The sequence below is a fragment of the Bos mutus genome, chromosome 17, assembly GCF_027580195.1.
Source record: "Bos mutus isolate GX-2022 chromosome 17, NWIPB_WYAK_1.1, whole genome shotgun sequence".
Taxonomy (NCBI): domain Eukaryota; kingdom Metazoa; phylum Chordata; class Mammalia; order Artiodactyla; family Bovidae; genus Bos; species Bos mutus.
This window is the reverse complement of record NC_091633.1, coordinates 19,280,550-19,300,988: the sequence shown is the minus strand read 5'-3', so window position 1 is coordinate 19,300,988 and position 20,439 is coordinate 19,280,550. Positions and strand designations below refer to the sequence as shown.

Here is a 20,439-nt window from a genome sequence, read left to right as displayed (position 1 = left end):
CAGGGCTGACTCTCATTGGGACACGTGATCATCCTTGAGCCAATTGCTGTTACCATGGAGAGGGACCCAGATTCTCCAGCCACGCTTGCGGCTGAGTGGGTGAGGGGGCCCCCTACCGGAAGAAGAGGGGAATGCAACTGGCAAAGGCAGCCAGTGTCTTCTGAGTCTCCGGAGGAAAATATGCATTCCTCAAGCAGGTGAGGGATAAACTTGGGCATTAGGAATTCACATCCCTCCTCAGCCCAACCGCGGACTTCTGTGACATTTGTTGTGGTCCAGACTTGGACCTGGACCAGAGCTTTGTCTGCCTGCCTTTGCCTTCTCAAACTTGCTCCCACCTCGCCTGGCTGCAGTGCCTGTTACCTTCACATCACCTGGGGGCACACGGGCCTTCTTGCCAACTCCTCGCCTCCTGCTTCACCTGCAGTCTACTTCCATAGCTGCCCTGCCCCCACCTCCTGTCTGGCTTTTTCCAGTCCATGCCATTCACTAGCAACACCACCCCCAGTCCAGCAGAGCCTTGGCTCAGAAACCTCCAGCCACTTCTTAGCATCCACGAGGCAAAATGAACTCCTTAGGCCCATGCCTGGGCTTCCTCCACCATCCTAGGCGCCTCCCTGACCCCTGCCATCAAAATGCACCTCTCCCCAGTTCCAAACTGTCCCCAGCATCCTAACGTACCAGCTTATCTGCTTAGAAAGAAAGGGTCAAGTTGGAGTCAATGCTGCCCAGGGCTCAGTACACAGATGGTGCTCAAGTGATGCCTGTAGAGTCCAAATTTCCAGCCCTTGGGCATGACTGGTCCTTGATGAAGGGAGATGAGAGGAAGTCAGAAAGCTCCACAGAGACAGGGAAGCTGAGAGAGACGGAGAAGATAAAGCAGAATGTCTGAGACGAGACCCAGGGGCCGGGAGACAAGAATGGCAGAAGGAAGGGGAGAGATCCAGTGATGAGGATGAGTCTGGAAGGAAGGGACCTTCAGCTAGAATTGGAGACCCAGGGAACAGATCTCAGGGACACCAGAGAGGGTGAAAGTGTGCCCGCTAAGGCACTTTTTGGTTAAGCAAACAAGGTCCCTATGATTTATGTTTTGTCAGGATGAACTTTCCATATCAGGAGTTTATTTCACTGAGCAACCAATCCTGGTAAAAACACTGGAACACCTTAAAAAGGAACGGGGTGGGGAGGAAAGTCAGACAAAACAAAAAGGAGAACGTTTGCCTCCAGGTCGGGCAACACGGTGACTTAGCACAGGGCTGCTAGAACAATTGTCCCACCCCTTCTGCCCCTAGCTGGTGGTTCACCTAGGGCCAGGTTTCAGGCGCGAGAGGAGAAACAGAGACTGGACAGAGAAGAAAGGAGAAAGTCCACTGGGGGAGGGAGGCCGAGCTGGAGAGCAAGAAAGAGCCTGAGTTGTGGGGGGAGAGGCCCTGGGGCAGTCCTGGATCCAGCCTGACCACGAGTCACTAGCTGTTAAGGCGAGTCAAGACAGAGTTGCAAGTCACCAAAGAATCGACCCCTGAGCCATGGGCCAGAGACTCCTGAAATGAGGGACACTGCCAGGACGCAAGATGGGGGGCAGATGGCCTGGCTGTAATTTATATCAGGGTTCTAATTGGCTACCAACTCAGCCTTCCAACAAGGTGGTCGACAACACCCACCCACACCATGTGGGAGCCCACAGTCCTGGCGTTCAAGTTGTACACAAAGTCAGGGCCACACTGGAGACACCAGAGCAGCCCACTCTGTGAGTAAAATCTCACAGGATCTTACTCTTTACTCCAAAATCACATGGTGTTCATGATTTGAATTTTTCTTTTATTTTCTGAAATGGAACCATTGTACATTGTACAAACCATATCTACTGATGGAATAAATAAGTGAAAAATTATACTGCTGTACAACACACCAAAAAAAAAAAAATCGTAAGAAAAAAAACAATTAGGTAACGGTGAATAAAAAGGTCTTTGTATCTCTAACCAGGTCCTTGGCTGATAATGGAACATTCCAAACCATGACATCGTTGGTAATGGGAGGTCACCACCTGTGAGTCGGTCTTCCGCCTTCGGGTTATGGGTGTAAGTGCCAGCACTTTGTGGAATGTGTAACCGCAGCATCCCCAACTTCAAGTTTTGCGGGGAGTTAAGTTCGCCCTGGGAGCCCTTTAGGCTGCGGGGCCTGGTGTTGGCGGAAGGCATTCGCTTAGGACCCCCGCCTCTGGCTCGGCCGGCTGAAAGGTCTCAGATTCCGTGGTGGGAGAAGGGGTGAGGGGCGCAGGATGGCGTGGGGCAGGGCGGTGGCCCTGAAGAGCGGGCCGTGTTGGGGGAGGAAGCACATGTGGGTTTTTGCAGTCTCGCCATCCCGCGTGGAAGGCCTTCCTGGCCGGCGTGGATGGGGGCGCAGGGCCGCTGGCCACTCTGCCTGGCGTGGCCGTGGTGGGGCCCAGTCGGTCCGGACCCCCGGCCCATTTCCTACCTTCAGGCACTTCAGAGAAAAACTAATGACAGCCTCGTATCCTGGGCGTCATCTTGTGTTCACCCTCAACCGTGTCCGCTCCCCTTGCCTGTCGAGGGGACCCTGCTATTTCCACGGATGCCTGTGTTGTGATTCGTCTTCGGCTGTCTTGCTTGTCACCTCTCGTTTCCCAAAAAAAATAAAAAGGAGGAAATAGATATTCAGATTCATCTTTCATCCAAATGGAGTTTTGCTGCAAAGAAAGGAAGTTAATTCTCACTCTATAGGATCTGGAGGTAAAGCCGCCTTGAGATACGCTGAGAGGTAACTCAGAACACAGTTCTCCTAGAACTGACTGCCTGAGGGGCAAAATTGACAAGGATTTTTTAAGACAGAAACCTTCCGGCATCCTAACTTCAACATGACCATTTTCAAAGTTTGTGTGTGTGTGTGTGTGTGTGTGTGTGTGTGTGTGTGTGTTGTTTCCCTTCCCTTGCTTCAGGAGACATGTTTGCATGAGGTATTTGAAATTCAGGAACATTTTGATTCTTCTTGAAGTGCAGGAAATAGATTGGCTCCCTTCAGAAACAAAGAAGAGCCTCACCCTCAGAAACGCTTAGAAAATGGAGTCTGGCAGACACTCCCCATGGTGGTCAGGAGAGAGATCCACACGTGAAAGGTGGGACTTGAATATATGCACCAATTGGCCGAACAGAAACAAAAACAAACGAACAAACAGAAAAAAAAAAAACAACAACCAACCAACAAAACCCGGAGCCCCCCCTCCCCCCTCACACAACCCAAAGGGAGTTGGAACTCCAGTGCAGTAAAGAAAGCTCAGGAGAAGGGGTAAGGGTCTGAGGAGTCCATAGAGGAATTAAGAGCAAACCAGGCCTCAGAACCAAACAGTGAGGCAGTTCATCCAAGGTGGGGGGCGTGGGGAGAAGAGGTGCTTCTCCGTTTTAGTGACAGGAAGCTGTCCCAGTGCAGGCAGGGGATGGAGGCGGGGGAGGGACCCCAGGGCCCCCTTTCTGGAGGAGCGCAAAGCTCTCCAGTTTCTCGGGGGCCTCATTTCCGGCCTTCAAGTTCCAACCCTTGAGGCCTGCTCCCCCGTGGGGACCCTCGGAGCATCCTGGGAAAGAGACACGATCCAACTGATGGCTCCAGGAGTCGGAACAGTGTGCAGAAAGAAGCCAGTGGACTCTGGATTTCAGCCGACTGCAACCTCACCTCCCCCGCGGATGGGGCCAGGTGGAGCTGGGGAGGTAGACTAGGGCAGCAGGTGACTGTGGATTTGAAATCCAAGCGACGTCCTGTGAGAAAAAGTTCAGCACCAGCTATTCCTGACGTCTGCTCCCAGCCTCCTCTGGCCCTTTATCGTCTTAAGGAGACTGTCCTGCCATCAGCCGCAGAAGCCAGTCTGTCTTCGGAGGTGTGGGAGGTTGCCATATGGGGGAGAGGGGCTGAGGCGGGAAGTGCCAGAACAATCCAAGGGCTCTGTATGTCCCTCTGGGCAGCTGTGGGCTTGGAAACACCAGTTCAGATGCCTCAAGTAAGCCCTGGGGACAATGCCCAGACATCTGAGACTCCTCGGACCCTGGAGGCTAGCACTGTCCCCAACCAGGGCTCAGGGTGTGTCCTGCAGCCTCCCAGCTGCACCTAGAAACCAGATGGCCGGGGAGGTCCTGCTCTTCTGTGGCCTCAAGCTCTCCTTCTCCCTGCCTGGTCCACTCCAGCTGAAGTCCTGAGGCAGGGAGGAGAAAGACTCGAGGACCGGAGCAATGGCTGCCTGAACTGAACCAAGAGGGCACTTGTAAGGGGAGATGCAAAACAACCAGGAAAACATGCCAGAGGTCACCTCAAGGGCACAAGGCACAAAAAAAGAAAGCGGAAGGAATATCGGTTGAACAGTGAAAAGCCCCGATGAAAAAGCGAATTCCTGATCAGTACCACCCTCAAATAGCTTATATCATTAAATAGAGGAGTGGGGAGGAAAAAAAAAAAATACAGCAGCAACACAAATGTAATCTTGGCTTCAGAGACAGTGTCCAGACGCTCCTGAGCTGTCGACCCCGCCTTCCCCAGGACAGTCCCTTCAAGATTCGAGTGTTTTGCTTCACAGCAGAAAGTTCTTCAGTGTCTGAGAAGTTACGCCGTTCTAGGTTTTCTTGGATTTGCACTTGGCAAACTTGTTAAGTTAGTAGTTCCCTTTGCACCCGACAGGGATCTGCTCGGGTGAGGTTGTTCAACAACTAAGCCTGCGGATGGATCTCCCGTGAGACGTGGATCAGAGGACTGAACTCAGCGTCTACATCTCCTCGGAGTTCTGTTGCGAAGCCTCCAGTTTCATCTTTTTGGAGGGTGGCACTCCTTCCAGATCCTTGGGGTTGGGAGGTGGGGGAAGAGGAAGAAAAGAGAAATGCAGGTTGACACCCCGGGAGAGCAACTCAGGTCAGCTGGGAGGTTACAAGTTGAGGGTGGACATCTGAGGTTCTGACCCCATGGCCCTGGCATGGACTCGAAAGGGTTCATGGACCCACCGGGAGCCACACACCTGAGCTACTCCTATGTCCACCAAGTCACCTGTGTCTTCCAATTGCTCACTAACTGCAGGGTAATTATATACGCAGTTTTAAGTTTACTCTCCAAGATCGAAGGTTAGACCAACCTGGCTGTGTTGACAACCGCTCATCCAGGGCTCAGCACAGGTGCCTGGCCTGGGGCAGACATTTATGGAATGCATACACGTTGGTTATTCTGGGGGAAGGGTCTGTAGTGCCACCAAATTCCCAAGAAATTCCAGCACTCACACACACACACAAGTTCGACACTCACTCACCTACTTCTCCCTCGACTTTCTCGCTCTATCATCCCAGACAGCTCCAAACTAACCCATCCCCCAAGTTCAGCTCCTAACGTCGCCCATCCTAACCGGCGCTCCCACGGCTGGCGATGGCCCTGAAATCTGCCTGGGATACAGCTGGACAGCACCCTGGAGTCCTCCCTTCTCGCCACGCCTAACTCCATCTCCAGAGACCCTCGGCCCACCCACGGCTGCCCTTGCCAGCCGCCCCATCCACACCTGAGCCCTCCGTCCCTCGTCTGGCTGGAGCAGCACCTTGCTCCGCAGCCGCCCCGCCCAGCCTTCAGCAGAGCTCAAGAGATAGTTTCAAAACAGAGATCATACAGAGCATAACACTGATCTCGGAGCAAAATCCCAACTCCTCATCAGGCCGAGAAGGCCCCTCTCCGTCCCCTCCTCCTCGTCCGCCTGGCTCCAGCCTCCCTGGCCTCCCCTGCCGTTCCTCAGGCTGGCTTCTGCCTCTTGGCCTGTGTAACCTTTTCTCTCCTGCTCTCATCTCACTCCTTCCCGCCCACAGCATCTAGGAGGGCTTCTTTGCATCACCCTGCTCCCATTCTCCTACAGCTCGAACTGCAATCCACTTGCTGGCTCCTGGCTGTGTCTCCGCCTCCCTGAACCCATCCTCCCTGTCCCCGTGAGGACAGGGACCATGTCAGTTGGCTCACACTGCCTCCCTAGGACCCAGCTTACTGCCCAGTACACAGTGGAGGCCCAAAAGGTGCTAAACAGAGACCCCTGGGTCTTGATGGACGAGGTGAGTGAGTTTCCTGAGAGTTGATATGACAGGAAGGCAGGAATAACTGCCCCTGTCTTTCCCCTGGCTTTTCCTCGTGAAAGTGATAAAAGCTCGGTCTCAACGTAACAGGACCAAGTGGGTTGCTGTGCCTTCTGAGGAAGGGGGATACCATTCAGGCCAAGTGTCCACAGAGCATCTGCATGGGGGGTGGACAGTATATGAACTTGGCAGTGGACACTGGAAAGAGAACAACTGTGCCGTGAAAGAGAGGGAGCAGCAGGGAGTGGCTGAAGAGGGGGACGAGGAACCTTTTTCTTTTTTAAATGGGCAAGGCTGAACGTCAATGCTGAGCTCTCCGCTTCAGGGCGCGCACCCACTGTCTTGCTCACAAGCCGAGCGGCTCTGGAGACAAGGGCATGTCTGTGTGAGTGTGACGCCTGCGGAAGGGGCCCCATCTCAGGTCTGGGTCCCTGAACATGGGAGTGGAGGTGGGGGTGTGTCAGAATGGAAGACCCCTGGACTTTCCAGATGCCGGCGGGGAGCACCAGATACCCCCGGGGTGTGGATCAGCATCTCGAGAGGCCAGGAGATGCCAGCTGCCATCCTGGCTTTTGTCAATTCTGAGGGTTGGATTTGTATTGTAATCAAATGGGCTCACACTCCGCTGGAGGCCCAGCCTTGCATCTCACACTGTGAGAATGTTTCTTTATTTTCTATCTGTACCTGGCCAATGCACTTTAACAGCTGCATACCAGGCTGTGCATCTGCCACTCCGGATTTATTAAACCCTTTCGAGACACTCAGGTTTTGGCCGGTTTTCTGCCATGGCAAACTCGTCTTTCATCATCACTGTCCTCCTGTCTTTGGGCCCCTGGAGGAGTCTTGGGTAAGCTGGCAGGGGGTTTCGGAGCCAAGGGTGCCAGGATGTGAGGGTCTGAGAGTCTCTTCCCCTTGAGGAAGGCCTGGTTGAAGGCTCCCTAGAGTACAGATCAAGCTGGTCCCCTTTCTCTGCAGCTACTTGTTTTCAGTTTCTCCCCAGGTGTGAAAATACTCAAGTGGAAATAGTCTTATTAGCTGCAGTTTTGATACCCGAGTCCCCAGACCTCTTTGATGAGCACAGACGACGGACAGTAAAAAAATTCACAACAGAAGCCAAGGCAACGCTGGGGCCTCTGCTGTGTGTCCAGCTCTGTGTTAAGTGCTACCCATATTTTCTCTCCTCTTGTCCGTGTTCTGGCCCCAAGATAGTCCTGTGATCTCACTGTGGCAGCAAGAGACACTGAGGCTCGTGTGTGTGTCAAGTGGGGGATCTGGGATTCGAACCAGGGACATTTGCTCCCATCAGCAAGGCCACCTACATCTGCACTGTCTGATTGAGACGAGATTCTGGCAAACAGTGATAACCTGGAAAGGGGACCAAGTAGCGGGGAGTGTGGTCAGATGCAAAATTCCAAAGGATGGTTCGTCTAGCATTCAGGAGTCTGAAGACCTATCTTCCCAGCTCTAAGTGAAGTTGACTTTGGGTCACTGAGACTGGGCAGTGCTTTTGTGGACCCGAATAAACAAAGTGATGAAGCTAAGGCTGGGATAAAGGACTGACCCCAAGGGGGTCCTGTGTGTCTCCTCTACCGTGGGCCCAGTGACCAGACCGGCTACAGGATGCTCATGGATCCTGCTCAATGAATACCAGAGAGTTCCAACCATCTAGAGAGCAAAGGAGAAAACAAAAACAAGAAGACACCTTTCAACGTACCCCCGACACCCCAGCAGGCTCCTGGCCGAGCTGGCTGCCCCTCTGAGACCTTGATCGAGGTACCTGAGAGATTGTGGATGTCTCTGCAGCCAGGCCCGCATCTCCAGACGGCTGCCGTTCAACTTGCTCTGAACTGTTCATCGAGTTTTCCATTGAAGACTGTGAATTCTGCTCGTCGGAAGCATCTGAGGGAAAAGCAAGATGACAGAAGCTGTTTTCAGACACAGGCGATACGGAGCCAGATGAACCACTTACTAAAAATACCTGGAACTGGGTAAGTTGGGAGGCCAGGCAGTTTGTCAGGACTGCAAGGAGCTGGGGGGCTTGGGAAGCCTCTTATTTTTTAAGGATGTCATTTTAAGCAGCCAGGCCACACTCTGCCACTGGGGACTCTGACCCTTTCCCTTGCACACCTATTACCTGCCAAGTGCCAGGAGAAGCCATGTAAAGGATGCTACAGGCTTTATGCTGCGTGCATCTGGTGCCCTCTAGTGGACACAGCCTGCTTCAACCATCATGGCTGCAGGCCCCTCCCTCCTCCATTAGCGAGTGTGGGGGAATTCACAGAGGGAACTTCTACTTTGTAAACATTTCTCTTGGTAATAGGGATATTTTTCTGATTGCCATTGCAAGAACCAAAAAATACAGGGGGGAGGGAATGAAATCAGCAACTACCTCATGTCACCCACGGCCGCCACGCCACTAACATTTTAGGGGATCTAGCCCTATTTTTCCAGATGTTTCTCCCTACATGCACTTCTAGTTCCGCATTCTCCCCAAATAGGGATCTCACAATATTTGGGAAGAATTCTGCACGTCTTTAAAAAGTCTATAAACATGAGCGCCTACAAGATGGCTGCACAGCATTCTATCAGGCTGTCATTTACATTTAATGAGTCCCTGTTTTGCTGGTCATTTGGGCTCTGTCTCATGCACCGGTCTCCCTGCTCCCCCTACCACGTTCCGTTAGCAGAAGGAAGGTGCAGGTCTTAGCAGGCTGTGGGAGGTGGTGCAGCTTTGGAAAGAGGGAGCAGCCGTTGCACCTGAAGCTTATCTTAGGCACAGAGCGCATGGAAGGAGCAGCCGCATCCCGCCCAGGGCCCTGCTCTGCTTGCATTCAAGATACCAACAACATATGTCACCCTGATTTGTTAAAAAAAAAGAAAAGAAACACACTAAAATATTCAAGAATGTTTTACGTTCTGGGGTTTCTGAGATAGAAGCACAGCAGAGGGAAAAAATTTCCCAGGTCTAAGTTTTCTCTTTCTTTTTTTTTTTTGGCTATGCTGTGCAGCCTGTGGGATCTTAGCTCCCCGACAGGGGATCGAACCTGCACCCCTTGCATTGGAAACACAGAGTCTTAGCCACTGAACCACCAGGAAAGTCCCCAGGCTTAATTTTTAAAGCAAGCAAGCAATTAAGAGGAAGGAGCGGGGAAAAGCAGGCAATATTCCAGAGCTTGAGGCCGGCAGGGCACAGAAGGATGGGGAGCAGGGCGGCAGGAAGGAGCTGCAGCCCTCCTTCCAGAGGCTGAGCCCTAGTATATCCCTCCCAGCGAAGGTGCCGTTAACACAGACTCTGCTCCCCCAAACCAGCTGCTCCCCCGAAACCAGCAGCCCTGAGTGCTCAGGGCAGTACCAGGAGACCCAACACCCTGCCACGGTCTGAGCTGGGTTCTCCTAACGCTATCAGGAGGGTCAGGGGGTCCACCACACCAGGACCCCTGGGCTCTTCCTACCAGCTGGTGTCTGGGTGGGGGGGACACAGGGTCTAGACACAGACTGGGTTTTTAAAATTATTTAATATATATATATTTTATTTGGCTGCGCCAGGTCAGGGTTGCAGTGCACAGGATCTTTAGTTGCGGCATGAGGGGTCTAGTTCCCTGACCAGGGATCAAACCCGGGGCACCCAGCATTGGGAGCATGGAGTCTTAGCCACCAGACCAGCAGGGAAGTCCCAGACCTGGTTCCTAATGCTGCCTCTGCCGCTTGTTCCTATGAAGCCGGGCTCCCTGTGTCAGACCCCCCCACCCTCCATAAAGTTGAGGTTGACAACAGCTGTCCTGTTGAGTTGCTGTGAAGATTAAATGGAAAGATGGAAAAAGGACCCAAGTGGCAAAATAATCCCACGTGGGAGTAAATGAGGGATCATCGAGGGCAGGGAACCAAACTCCCCATAAACCTGACATTTCTTTGGTATCTCTAGTTTTACCTTTAAAGACCACGTTAACAGCAGTTCCTCAAAAACACACAATTTCTATATGACCCAGCAATTCTACTTCTAGGTGTAGCCCCACAGGAACTGAAAACAAGTCTTCAAACTGATGTTTGCAAACAAACATTCACAGGAGCATCACTCATGATGGCCCAAATGTCCATTAACAGATATGCAGATAAACACAACGTGGTCCACCCACACAACGGAGTATTATTCAGCCACGAAAAGGAACAAAGCACTGACCCAAAGCACTGATGAACCTTGAAACCATGATGCTGAGTGACAGATGTCAGTCAACAAAAGACACAGGTTACATGACTCCATTTCTATGAAAGGACCAGGAAAGACAAATCCACAGAGACAGAAAACACAGATTGGTGGAGGCCAGGGATGGAGGAATGGGAAGTGGCAGCTGAAGGGTACAGAGCTTCCTGTCAGAGTGACGAGAACAGTTTGGAATAGACAGAGGTGGTGACTGCGCAACATTATGAATGTGCTAAATGGTACTGAATTGCTCACTTTAAAATGGTGCCTTGCATGCTATGGGAATTTCACCTCAATTTAAATAAAAGAAAAATAAATCCACGTTAACCTTATATTCTAGTTCATATTATAAGTTTGCTTTAACAAACCTTTGCAGTTGTTATTGTCCTCCTTCTCTCTTGAATACAGACCTTTTTAAAAAAAAAAAAAAAAAAAAAGCACTTACTTTTTTGCCTGGTGTAGGTCTTAGCTGTGGCATGGGATCTAGTTCCCTGAGCAGGGATCAAACCCCAGCCCCCTGCACTGGGAGCACAGAGTTTTAGCCACCGGCCCAGGAGGGAAGTCCCGACAGAGCCCTTTCTGCCCTACATGGTGGGCTTTGCAGAGAGGAGAGGGAGGTAGGGGCCAGGATGCAGGCTTAGAAATCATGAAGGTGGTGAGTCACCCACAGAGTGGGTCCACAGAGTCATGCTGACCCCTTGCCTGGCCCAAGAACACAGCGGGAACTGGCCTTGGAGCTGGCCAAGCGTTCCAGGCAGGCCCCGCTGCTGCAGCCTGGTTCTCTCAGCCCAAGGCACTGGAACTCACCCAGGGGAAATTATTTTCCAAGGGCCTAAATTTAGTCCAGGGACTTTGGACATTATGTCATTCCCTGAACTCACTTAGCAGTAAACAAGTTCAAAGCAAGGTCAACAGCTGGCGACCAACCTGCCCTGTCCTGCAGGAAGCGGACCCCCACCTGGGGAAGGCCCCTGACAGTGTGTAGGTGGGCCTGGCCCCGGGGGTGTGTCCCCTGGGCAAAGCTGGGCAACTGTGCCGGCCCAGAGGCCTGGCCTGGCGGGGAAAGGACGCTGGTGTGGTTCCCGTGGACCTGTGGCAGCGGGTAGGAGTGACAGGGTCCAAACACAGCAGCCATGAAAGCACAGACCCAGACAGAATTCCTGCAGCCGAGCTTTAAGCGACCCTTCAGGGCAAAGGAGATGCAGACCCCAAACACGGGAAAACCGAGGGCAGGCCCAGAAAGCCGGGATATGCCACACTGGCCCCGCCCCTCACCGCTCCGCCCTTCCTCTGCCCCGCCCCACCCACAAGCTCCACCCCCTTTCCCAGAGACCTGACGTGACAGGCAACTTTCATTTGTCTCGAGGAAACAGGAAGGTGCACCCGAGGTCATGCTGCCAGCCTGAGGCCACACGGCCAGCACGGGTCGGCCCAGATGTGACCAGCCTGTCTTGCGTTCATGGCCCCGTCCCAGCACCTCTCCCCAGGCCCAGCAGGGGCCCCATGGGGAGGAGAGGGGATGCCCATGTGCTGTACACGGGAGAAGGCTGCACCAAAGCCGCTGGGACAGGATTCTCAACGGGTGTTGGTGTTTTTCCCTGTTCCCCCAGGGGACATCTGCCCCACCTGGAAACATTTTTGGTGTCACTAAAATGGAGGTGGATGCTACTGGCATTTAGCGATAGGGATGTTTCTCAGTGCTCCACCATACACAGCAAAGAATCACGAGGCCCCACAAACCTACAGAGCCCAGGTGGAAAGGCCCTGCTCTGGGGGAAGCCATCCTGCCCATGGCACGGGTGGAAAAGGGGAAGACCACTACAGACACTGTAGATGTCCACTGCCCTTTGTCCCCATAGCCCCTCTCCAGGGCCGCATCCTCCAGACTCATTCACATCTGAGCAAAGATGCCAAGGGACGTGAGTACAAGACGCCTTTCAGCACCGTCGGTGCAGGGGAAAAAAACAACTCAATTGACCCACCAACACGGGGACTATTTAAATACATCATGGTACAGTCACAGCTCTGAATGATAAGCTGGTAAAGAGAATAAGAAAGACCCGTATGTCTTAACGTGGAACTATCTCCATGGTGACTGTTAAGTGAGAGTGTTCTAAAACGGGAGGTAATCATCTCACATAGATGTTTCTAGGTGCAGACTACCTCTAGAAGGCCCCACAACAGATCCAGCAGTGGTGGTCTGTTAGGGGACCTTAATCTGCATCCTAATTCAGATCCTCCTGGCACATGGGCACATTGCCCTGACCTCCCCAGGTACTGCCCTATGGTCCCTTCTGCCTGGATTTTGCTTGGTTCCCTCCTATTTCTGCTCATCCTTTAAGCCCAAGTCAGACAGCACCTCCTCCAGGAAGGCTTCCCAGAGGCCCCCAGGCTCCATTTCCCTATTGCATCTGACCACAAAGTCAAGACCCCTTATGTTCCAGGCAGTGCCAGAATGAGTCAGGAGGGCTGTTTAATTCAGACTCAGATAACCTTTGCACAGAAAATCTAAAGGAACATTCTCTTCTTCCTCAAAGACATGTGCATTTCCCCCCAGGCTCTCTACTCTTAGTAGAAAAAAAAGGTTCAAGAAACATATTAACTTTTTTTTTAAATCAGTAACAAGAAAAACAGCAGTGATCACAGGGTAAAACATAACTGCCTTTGGCCTCGGTGGTGGGGAGATGATAGGGAGTGGTGGGGAGTGTGGTAACTGGAGTATGTAGGTCCTTTGGGCCCTCCCTGGAGACGCAGCCACATCTCTGCTCTAGCTGGTTGCAGCTCTATGGGAATGCAGGCTTCTCTTTTCAAGAGAAGCTGGAGATCGATCTTATTTTAAGTGAGATTGCTCAATTTTTAAATTTTGCCATCAAGTTCCAATTAAAAATAAAAACAACACTGGGCTTTGGGGCCACATCCGCACACCACATGCTGGATCTAGTTTGTCTGCGACCTCTGTGGACTGTAATTCTCAGCTTCAATGCCTGTCTTGCCCATGAGCTCTTGGGAGTCTGGAGTGGGACTGGGCCCTGCCTGTCACCCGGGATGAGTAGGGAGCCTCTCAGGGGGCTAACAAGTGAAGTGTGTGGAAGAGACTAGAACCAGATGTGAAGGAGCTCTCCAGCACAGGACGGCCTTCTCCCCAGGAAATGCACGCCCTCCCCAAGCACCGAGAAGCCAACAGCCTTGCCCCACCGGGTAAGAGCACATCACCCCGAGCCTCTTCCTGGAAACCCAGACTGTGCTCGGGCATCTGCCGGCACCCCAGACCCACTGGCCCTGCCCCTCCACCTCTCTCCCATCACAGATGACGGCAAGGCCATTTCTCCAGGCACCAGGAGTCACTCTCAAGCCCCCTCTCTCACGGCCCATGCACCATCCATCAACACGCTCTGAAACACACCAGTATTAGACAATCGGAAACTATTGTTCATTTTCTGAGGTCCAATAATAGTCACTGTGATTATGTAAGGGAATGTCCTTATTTTTAAAAGAGGCACAGTGAAGTGTTTAGAGATAAGACATCATAAAGTCTACAACTTAACGTCAAGTGGCCCCAGAAAAAAATATTTTTAGGCAAAGCAAAAACAAAACAAAAAAACCCCTCAAATAACAACAGCCTCCAACAAAAAAACAAAAGACCCCAAACATTAAATATCAACAATTGACGAAATCGACTGGTGGGTATACAGTAAAGTATTACACTATTCTTTCATTTTTTTGGAATATTGGAAATTTTCCATTTAAAGAGAACCTAGGGACTTCCCTGGTGGTCCAGTGGTTAAGACTCCATGTTTCTGACGCAGGGGGCATGGGTTTGATCCCCGGTCGGGGAACTAAGATCCCACAAGCCATGCAGCATGGCCCCAAAAATAAAGAAATAAACAGAGAACCCAGAAATCTAAAAATAAACAAACCTATACATATGAATAGGGCTTCCCTGGTGGCTCAGTGGTAAAGAATTTGCCTGCCAATTCAAGTTCAATCTCTGGGTTGGGAAGATCCCTTGGAGAAGGAAATAGCAATCCACTCCAGTATTCTTAACTGGGAAATCCCATGGACAGAGGAGCCTAGCGGGCTACAGCCCATGGGGTTGAAAAGAGTTGGACAAGACAGCTTCTAAACAACAAGAATATGAGCTCTAGGCATTACCTGTCTCTACCGTTACCTTCTGGGGGCCAGAACTTGGCAGGACCTCCTTAAAGTCCCTTCCAGCTGCCTGGCTGAAAGCTGGCTATAGAGAGGTCTCTCTTGAGCCCCACCCTTGAGGGCACATACCTTCGGCCCCGGGGAGCTCCTTCCCATCGACCTGGGCCTCGTCCACCTTGGCGTCAGTGCCATCGCCAGGCGCGGCTGAGTTGGGCTCAGGAGCAGGGCTGGAGTTGCTGCTGTTCTCCTGTTTGATGGGGGAGGCATCTGCGATGGAGCTCTGGTTGCTGTTATCATCTGCATGGCAAGGGAACAGAATCACAGCGTGAAATGCTGCAGCTGCTGAGAAAAGAGGGGTAGGAGGTCATGAGTCTCTATTTGGGTGAAGAAACCAGGTATCTCGTGGGCCTGGCTCTGAAGCAATGCAGAGGCTGGAGCACGGTCCCAGGAGGCAGCATCGCCAAACTGTTTCATGGGATCTGATCCAGCCCTGGGCCAACTGCACTTGATACAAAATTAAAGGAGAGACAGAAAGAGAAACAAGTTCACAACAGAAAGTGAATATTTTACAGGACAAGGTCCCAGGCTCACTAACAAGTCAATGCCATTAAAAAAAAGGAGGAGGGTACTTCCCTGGTGGTCCAGTGGTTAAGAATTTGCCTTGCAATGTAGGGGATCGGGTTCAATCCCTGGTTGGAGAAGACCCCACATGGCTCGGAGCAACTAAGCCCCCCCACTGTATTGAAAGATCCTGAATGCTGCAACGGACACAGCCAAATCAATCAATCAATATTTTTTAAAAAAGAGAAATGGGAAAGATCATTGTCATATTACAGATTAAAGAAATTTAAGAGACCTAACAACTAAACATGACGTGTGGGATTTATCTGGGTCCTGTTTTGAATGCACCAGCTCCGAGAGACATTTGGGGACAACTGGGGAATTGAATACAGTCTGGAGTTTCAAAGTAAGGAATTAATTTTGTTAGGAGTGATAATGGTACAGTGGGTAGATAGAAATGTCATTTATCACTGACACATGCTGAAGTGTTTAGGTACAGACTTAAGTATCATGGTGTGGGGGAAATGTACTTTAAAATCTAGGTTGCATGCAACTGTCACAATTCCCGGAATTTCATACTCAAGAGCTGTGCAATTTTGAATTTGTAAATTGTATTTCAATTAAAAAAAAACCTAACACATTTAAAAAATAGGTGAGGCAAATGTGGCATCATATTATGAAAATCTAGGTGGGTGGGCATGTGGATTTCATCAAACAATTCTCTCTAATGTTCTCTATTATGACATTTTTTTCATACTAAAAAGGAAAAGGGGAAGAAAGTTCATTGGGCAAAAAGGGCACTAGGGGTGGAGCTGGGGGTCCTGGGGGTACATACCTGCTTGCCCTGGATCCTCTCTTGGGCACAAAGAGTCATTTTCTTTTCTTTCTTTCTGTATTTTGCTGCACCACATGGCTTGTGGGATCTTAGTTCCCTGACCAGGGATTGAACCTGGGCCCTCGGCAGCGAAAGCTCAGAGTCCTAGTCACTGGTCTGTAGGGAATTCCCTACAATCTGTCTTTTCATACTGAGTTATTCCCCGAGGCGGAGCACCGTTCCTGGAGGTACTGCAATGCCAGGTTGATGTGTGGAGCGGACAGCGCAAGCTGCTAGCCCAGTGCCTTCCTCCAAAGATCCATGTACTACACTGTCCTCGGATAGAGATATTAAACTGATAAGAACAGATACCACACTTCGTTTTAGCCAACAGGCCGAGAAGCGATCAGAGTCATTTTAACCTACAGATACCCACATGATCATTTCAAAAATATTACTACAGCTTTACCCTGCTTTTCTGGGCCATGCTGTGCACCTGGGACCAAAGCCATTTTTGTAAAAACGAGAGAGAGAGAAACAGAGACACAGAGAGAGGGAGAGGGAGAGGGGAGAGGAGAAGCAACCACATCAACATGTCCGGGGCACCGACTACGTGCTGGGCACCAGGCCGGGGCATCTACAGTCACCTTGTTTAATCTCAGAAGCCTCCCAGGTGGGGAAACTGAGTCTCAGCAGCAGAGCCCGCGCTCATGCTGGTCTGCCCAGCCCCCAACGCCAAGCCTTTCCTCTGCTTCCACCTGGCGAGGCAGCACCAGGCAGCCCCGCAGCCCTGACTTGGTAAATTGCACCTTATTTTAAGTGTACTCTGGGGCACTCATTACACAAAAGCACCCTCTTGTGAATTCTAGGACTTAAAAAAAAATAATAATAAAGATGTAAACTCCCCCTGGTTTATCTTTCGAGAAAAATCTAAAGTTCCTCTCTATGCCAAGATATACATACGGGAGTGTGTGTGAGAAACACAGAACGCAAAGCCACAACCTGTGGGTGCTTGCACGGGGTCATGCTGATTAAGGACAGTAAGCACTAACGTTTAACGATCAGCTGCCCTGAACCTAGCCTGGTAACCTGGTAACAGCATGACCCTGATGCTCGGGCTGACCCCAGGTGGATCCTGGAGACTTATAAACAGCTGGATGCAGAAGCTCTGTCCCCTCACTTCGTCCCAGGTCCATCCATCTGCCTGGAGCATTCCAGGTAATTGTAACCAGGCCCACAACTTTCCCTGAGCTTTCAGGCTTCCACGACCCGTGGTCAGACTTGGGTCTTTCTTGGCTGCACAGGTACTAAAATAAAATGGAAAGTGAGCACGGTTCCTGAGTCAGGGACCCGGGTTGCTCGGCATTCTGGATTTTCCTTGGGAGTTAAGTCTGGGCTAGTGGACATAAACTTGAACTCTCCAAAGGACCTCGGACGCCAGCACTGACACTGACGAACTTCCTAACTCTAGGCAAGGTACTTCACCTTCTTCAGCCCTGGTTTCTGTACAAAAGGGGCTCACTACCAGGACTGAATGAGGTGATGCCTCAAATGGGCTTAGCAAGATGCTTGCTTGGCACACTGGGATGGCTTCTTAAACGTTAGTGACTGACACACCCAGGCCTTTAAGGGACTGTCTTATTTAATACTCATAACAACCTTGTGAAGTAGGTATTACCATCCCTGTGTGACAGGTTAAAAACAGACAAACCCAAGGCTACATGTTCAATAACTAGCTCATGATCATCTAGAGGCGATCCTAGCAGAGTCACATTAGAATCCAGGTGGAATCTGGCTCTCTGCTCTAAAGGTTCTCACCTGTAATTCTATGAATGAACTGAAACCAAGCCAGGCCAGGGCTCTCCTTGGTACCCAGAGGGTAGGGATGCTGACCAGCCCCAGGGAGACAGGGTATGCCCCAACTCAAATACCTATTTCTTTGTTTTTTCATATTTATTTGGCTGTGCCGGGTCTTGTGTCATATGAGATCTAGTTCCCTGACCAGGGATCGAACCTGGGCCTCCTGCTTTGGGAGTGCAGAGTCTTAGCCACTGGACCACCAGAGAAGTCCCCAAAAAGCTGTTTTTGAAAATGAAATGCATCTTGATTATGACTGTATGGCTAGTTGGGGTCCGGGTGTGTGTTGTGTGAGTGTGTGTGACTTTCTTGACATGTTAACCGTCAGCAAACACCCGCCTCTGCTTTTTTCTGAAGCCAGTTTGGCAACCAGCAAGAATCCTTGCCCTCAGAGCTTGTGACTGTTTTCCAGACTAGTCAGTTTGTGCGAACGGGGAAGTCTGCTGGGCTCCCTTCCCCCAGTTAAGACAGCCCTGGGCCCGGAGGATTAGGAACTAGATCCAGCCAAGGTTCCCTTTTGATTATTTGTTGATTTATCTAATACCACTATGCTGTGCAAAAAGAAAACTCAGGTGGTCAGAAGGACAAAAGACACAGCAACTGGGATCGAGACGGAGAATGGCAAGCGCTGGGAGCTCTGAGGCCAGTGGGGCAGGCACGGGACAAAACGGGAGGTGAGCCTGGTGGGCCTCGTGAGGCCGGCTCTCCCCGCAGGGATGGCTGCTTCTGCTCCAACGGGCTGTGGCCTCAAGGATTCACACGCCCAAGGACTGGCAGATCTGATTCCTCAGAGGAAGGCAGAAAAGCAGATCTCTGATAGTTTATAAATATCAGAAACTCAATTTTTTAGCCACTTCCAGTTCAAATCTCTGCAGTTAGAGGTCAGGTGGTGGTTCTCCTTGATGGGGTGGGGACGGCCAGGAGCGGATACCCTGTGGATTGCTGGGAACCTTCTTTTTAAAAAAAAAAAAAAATATTCATATTTATTTGGCTGTGCTTGGCAAATAGATCTGTGGTGGCACTCAGATCTCCTTAGATCTTATAGCTGTAGCATGTGGGATCTAGTTCCCTGACTGGGGATCGAACCTGGGTCCCTTACACTGGGAGCACAAAGTCTTAACCACTGGGCCACCGGGGAAGTCCCAACCTTCTGTCTTGATTTGGGCCGGTTACAAAAGGGTGTGTAGTCTGTGAACATTTCATGGAGCCATACACTTATGATGTGTGCTTTTCCTAAGATAAAAAGGTTAAAAGAAAAAAAAAAAACGCCAGCAGTGTCAAAACACTTGCAGACTGGTTAAAGCACGGGCCCCCAACTCCCGGGCCGTGAGCCGATACCCGTCCGTGGCCGCACAGCAGGGGAGGAGTAGCAGACGAATGAGCAAAACTTCATTCTGTATTTACAACCACTCCCCACTGCTTGACTTCCCCCTGGTCCGTGGAAAAACTGTCTTCCACGAAACCAGTCCCTGGTGCCAAAAATGCTGGGGACCGCTGGGCTAAAGCATGCTCCAGCCTGGATCTGATCAATAGGACATTGGTTACAACTTTTGAAATATGACAGCAAAGGAAATTAAGCCATCAATGTAGAAGGGCAAGTCCCAGGGTCCCAGAATGAGTCACGTGAAGTCAGAAATCCAGTTAGAGCTTCCCAGTAGCCCAAGCAAAACAGGAAATGGGAAACAAGAGTCATTTACATGATATGTCAGGCCCAGGAGAAAAAGAGATAGTTACTCCAAAAAACTTCCTGGGCACATGGGACTCACAGAACATCTCCTGTGAGGTTTGTGTCACTGGGTGAGAAGGAGGTCTTATTTAATATTTCTGGCTCAGGTTTTGAAAATATTTACTTCTTTAGCTGCACCAGGTCTTAGCTGTGGCATGTGGGATAGAGTTCCCTGACCGGGGATTGAACCTGGGCCCCCTACACTGGAAGTGTGGTGTCCCTGGATCTCCAGGAAGACCCACTCTGGCTCATTTTATGATTCTTGGCTCGTTGCTCTGGGAAAAGAAGCTTCTTCTCCTCCGATGAGCCTCTTCCTTGGCACTGGGGCCTCCCGGTCCTGCCCAGCCTGCCCAGCCCTCCTACCCCTGGCCTGGAATGTGAACAAACCTGCTGGCAAAACAAAAACACAGCCGAGCGCTCCGGGCAGGAGACGGGCCCAGCCGGCGGCCGCGCGAAGCTCACCATGCATGTCCATCATTCCCGGGGAGGAGCTGTTCTCCGGCGTGGTCACCTCTGAGCCACACTTCTCATCTTTGCCCTTCTTCTTGTTCTTGTTTTTCTGGAGGAGAAAAGTGATGCAGAAACCGAGTCACTGAATTGTCCATGTCTGCACACACAAGTGAGACCCTGGGGAACGGGATGAGTATTTTATTCCGAGGACGCATCTTGGAGCCCCCACATCTCTGGAGGGCTCCACCGGCCTGCCTTTGAACATGTCCCATGAGGGGGGTCCCCTTGCTTTGGGATCAAGGAGCCCTGTGGAGGGGAAGTTTCTGGGGGGTGGGCTGGCGATGCTGGGGGTAACACCACCTTGCTTGTAGGGGCTACCCCGCAGGCCTGCAAACACCCTGGCTGGTGGGAATTTCCCCTGGTGAAAAGGCCGTGGTCACTCAGCCCGAAGCTGGTACAGGAATGCCAGGTGAGGGATGGAAAAGCCAGCTCATGCACTTCTACTAGGCCCCAGACACTGCCTTCCTTAAAGACAGTCAGCTGACTTCTGACCCAACTCTGGAGACTAGGTGAGGAGGGGTGAAGGGGATGC

General features: G+C 51.3%; 1 protein-coding gene and 1 pseudogene across 7 annotated transcripts in view; both read right to left on the bottom strand.

Moving 5' to 3' along the window:
* Window positions 1-1,378: 1,378 nt before the first annotated feature.
* Window positions 1,379-20,439, bottom strand: part of BCL7A (BAF chromatin remodeling complex subunit BCL7A) — a 31,010-nt gene continuing 11,949 nt past the window's right edge. The window contains exons 4-8 of one of the 7 annotated variants that reach the window (XM_070386235.1): window positions 19,785-19,956; window positions 14,569-14,736; window positions 10,659-10,700; window positions 7,807-7,991; window positions 1,379-4,834 (exon numbers count right to left, since the gene is read on the bottom strand). In XM_070386235.1, coding sequence (XP_070242336.1) covers window positions 4,763-4,834; window positions 7,807-7,991; window positions 10,659-10,700; window positions 14,569-14,736; window positions 19,785-19,956 — 639 coding nt within the window. In that variant the 3' untranslated portion in view covers window positions 1,379-4,762. The remainder of the gene's footprint in view (window positions 4,835-7,806; window positions 7,992-10,658; window positions 10,701-14,568; window positions 14,737-19,784; window positions 19,957-20,439) is intronic. The other 6 variants (XM_070386237.1, XM_070386238.1, XM_070386236.1 and 3 more) reach the window with 6 other exon arrangements.
* Window positions 16,041-16,221, bottom strand: LOC138991529 (U2 spliceosomal RNA; annotated as a pseudogene).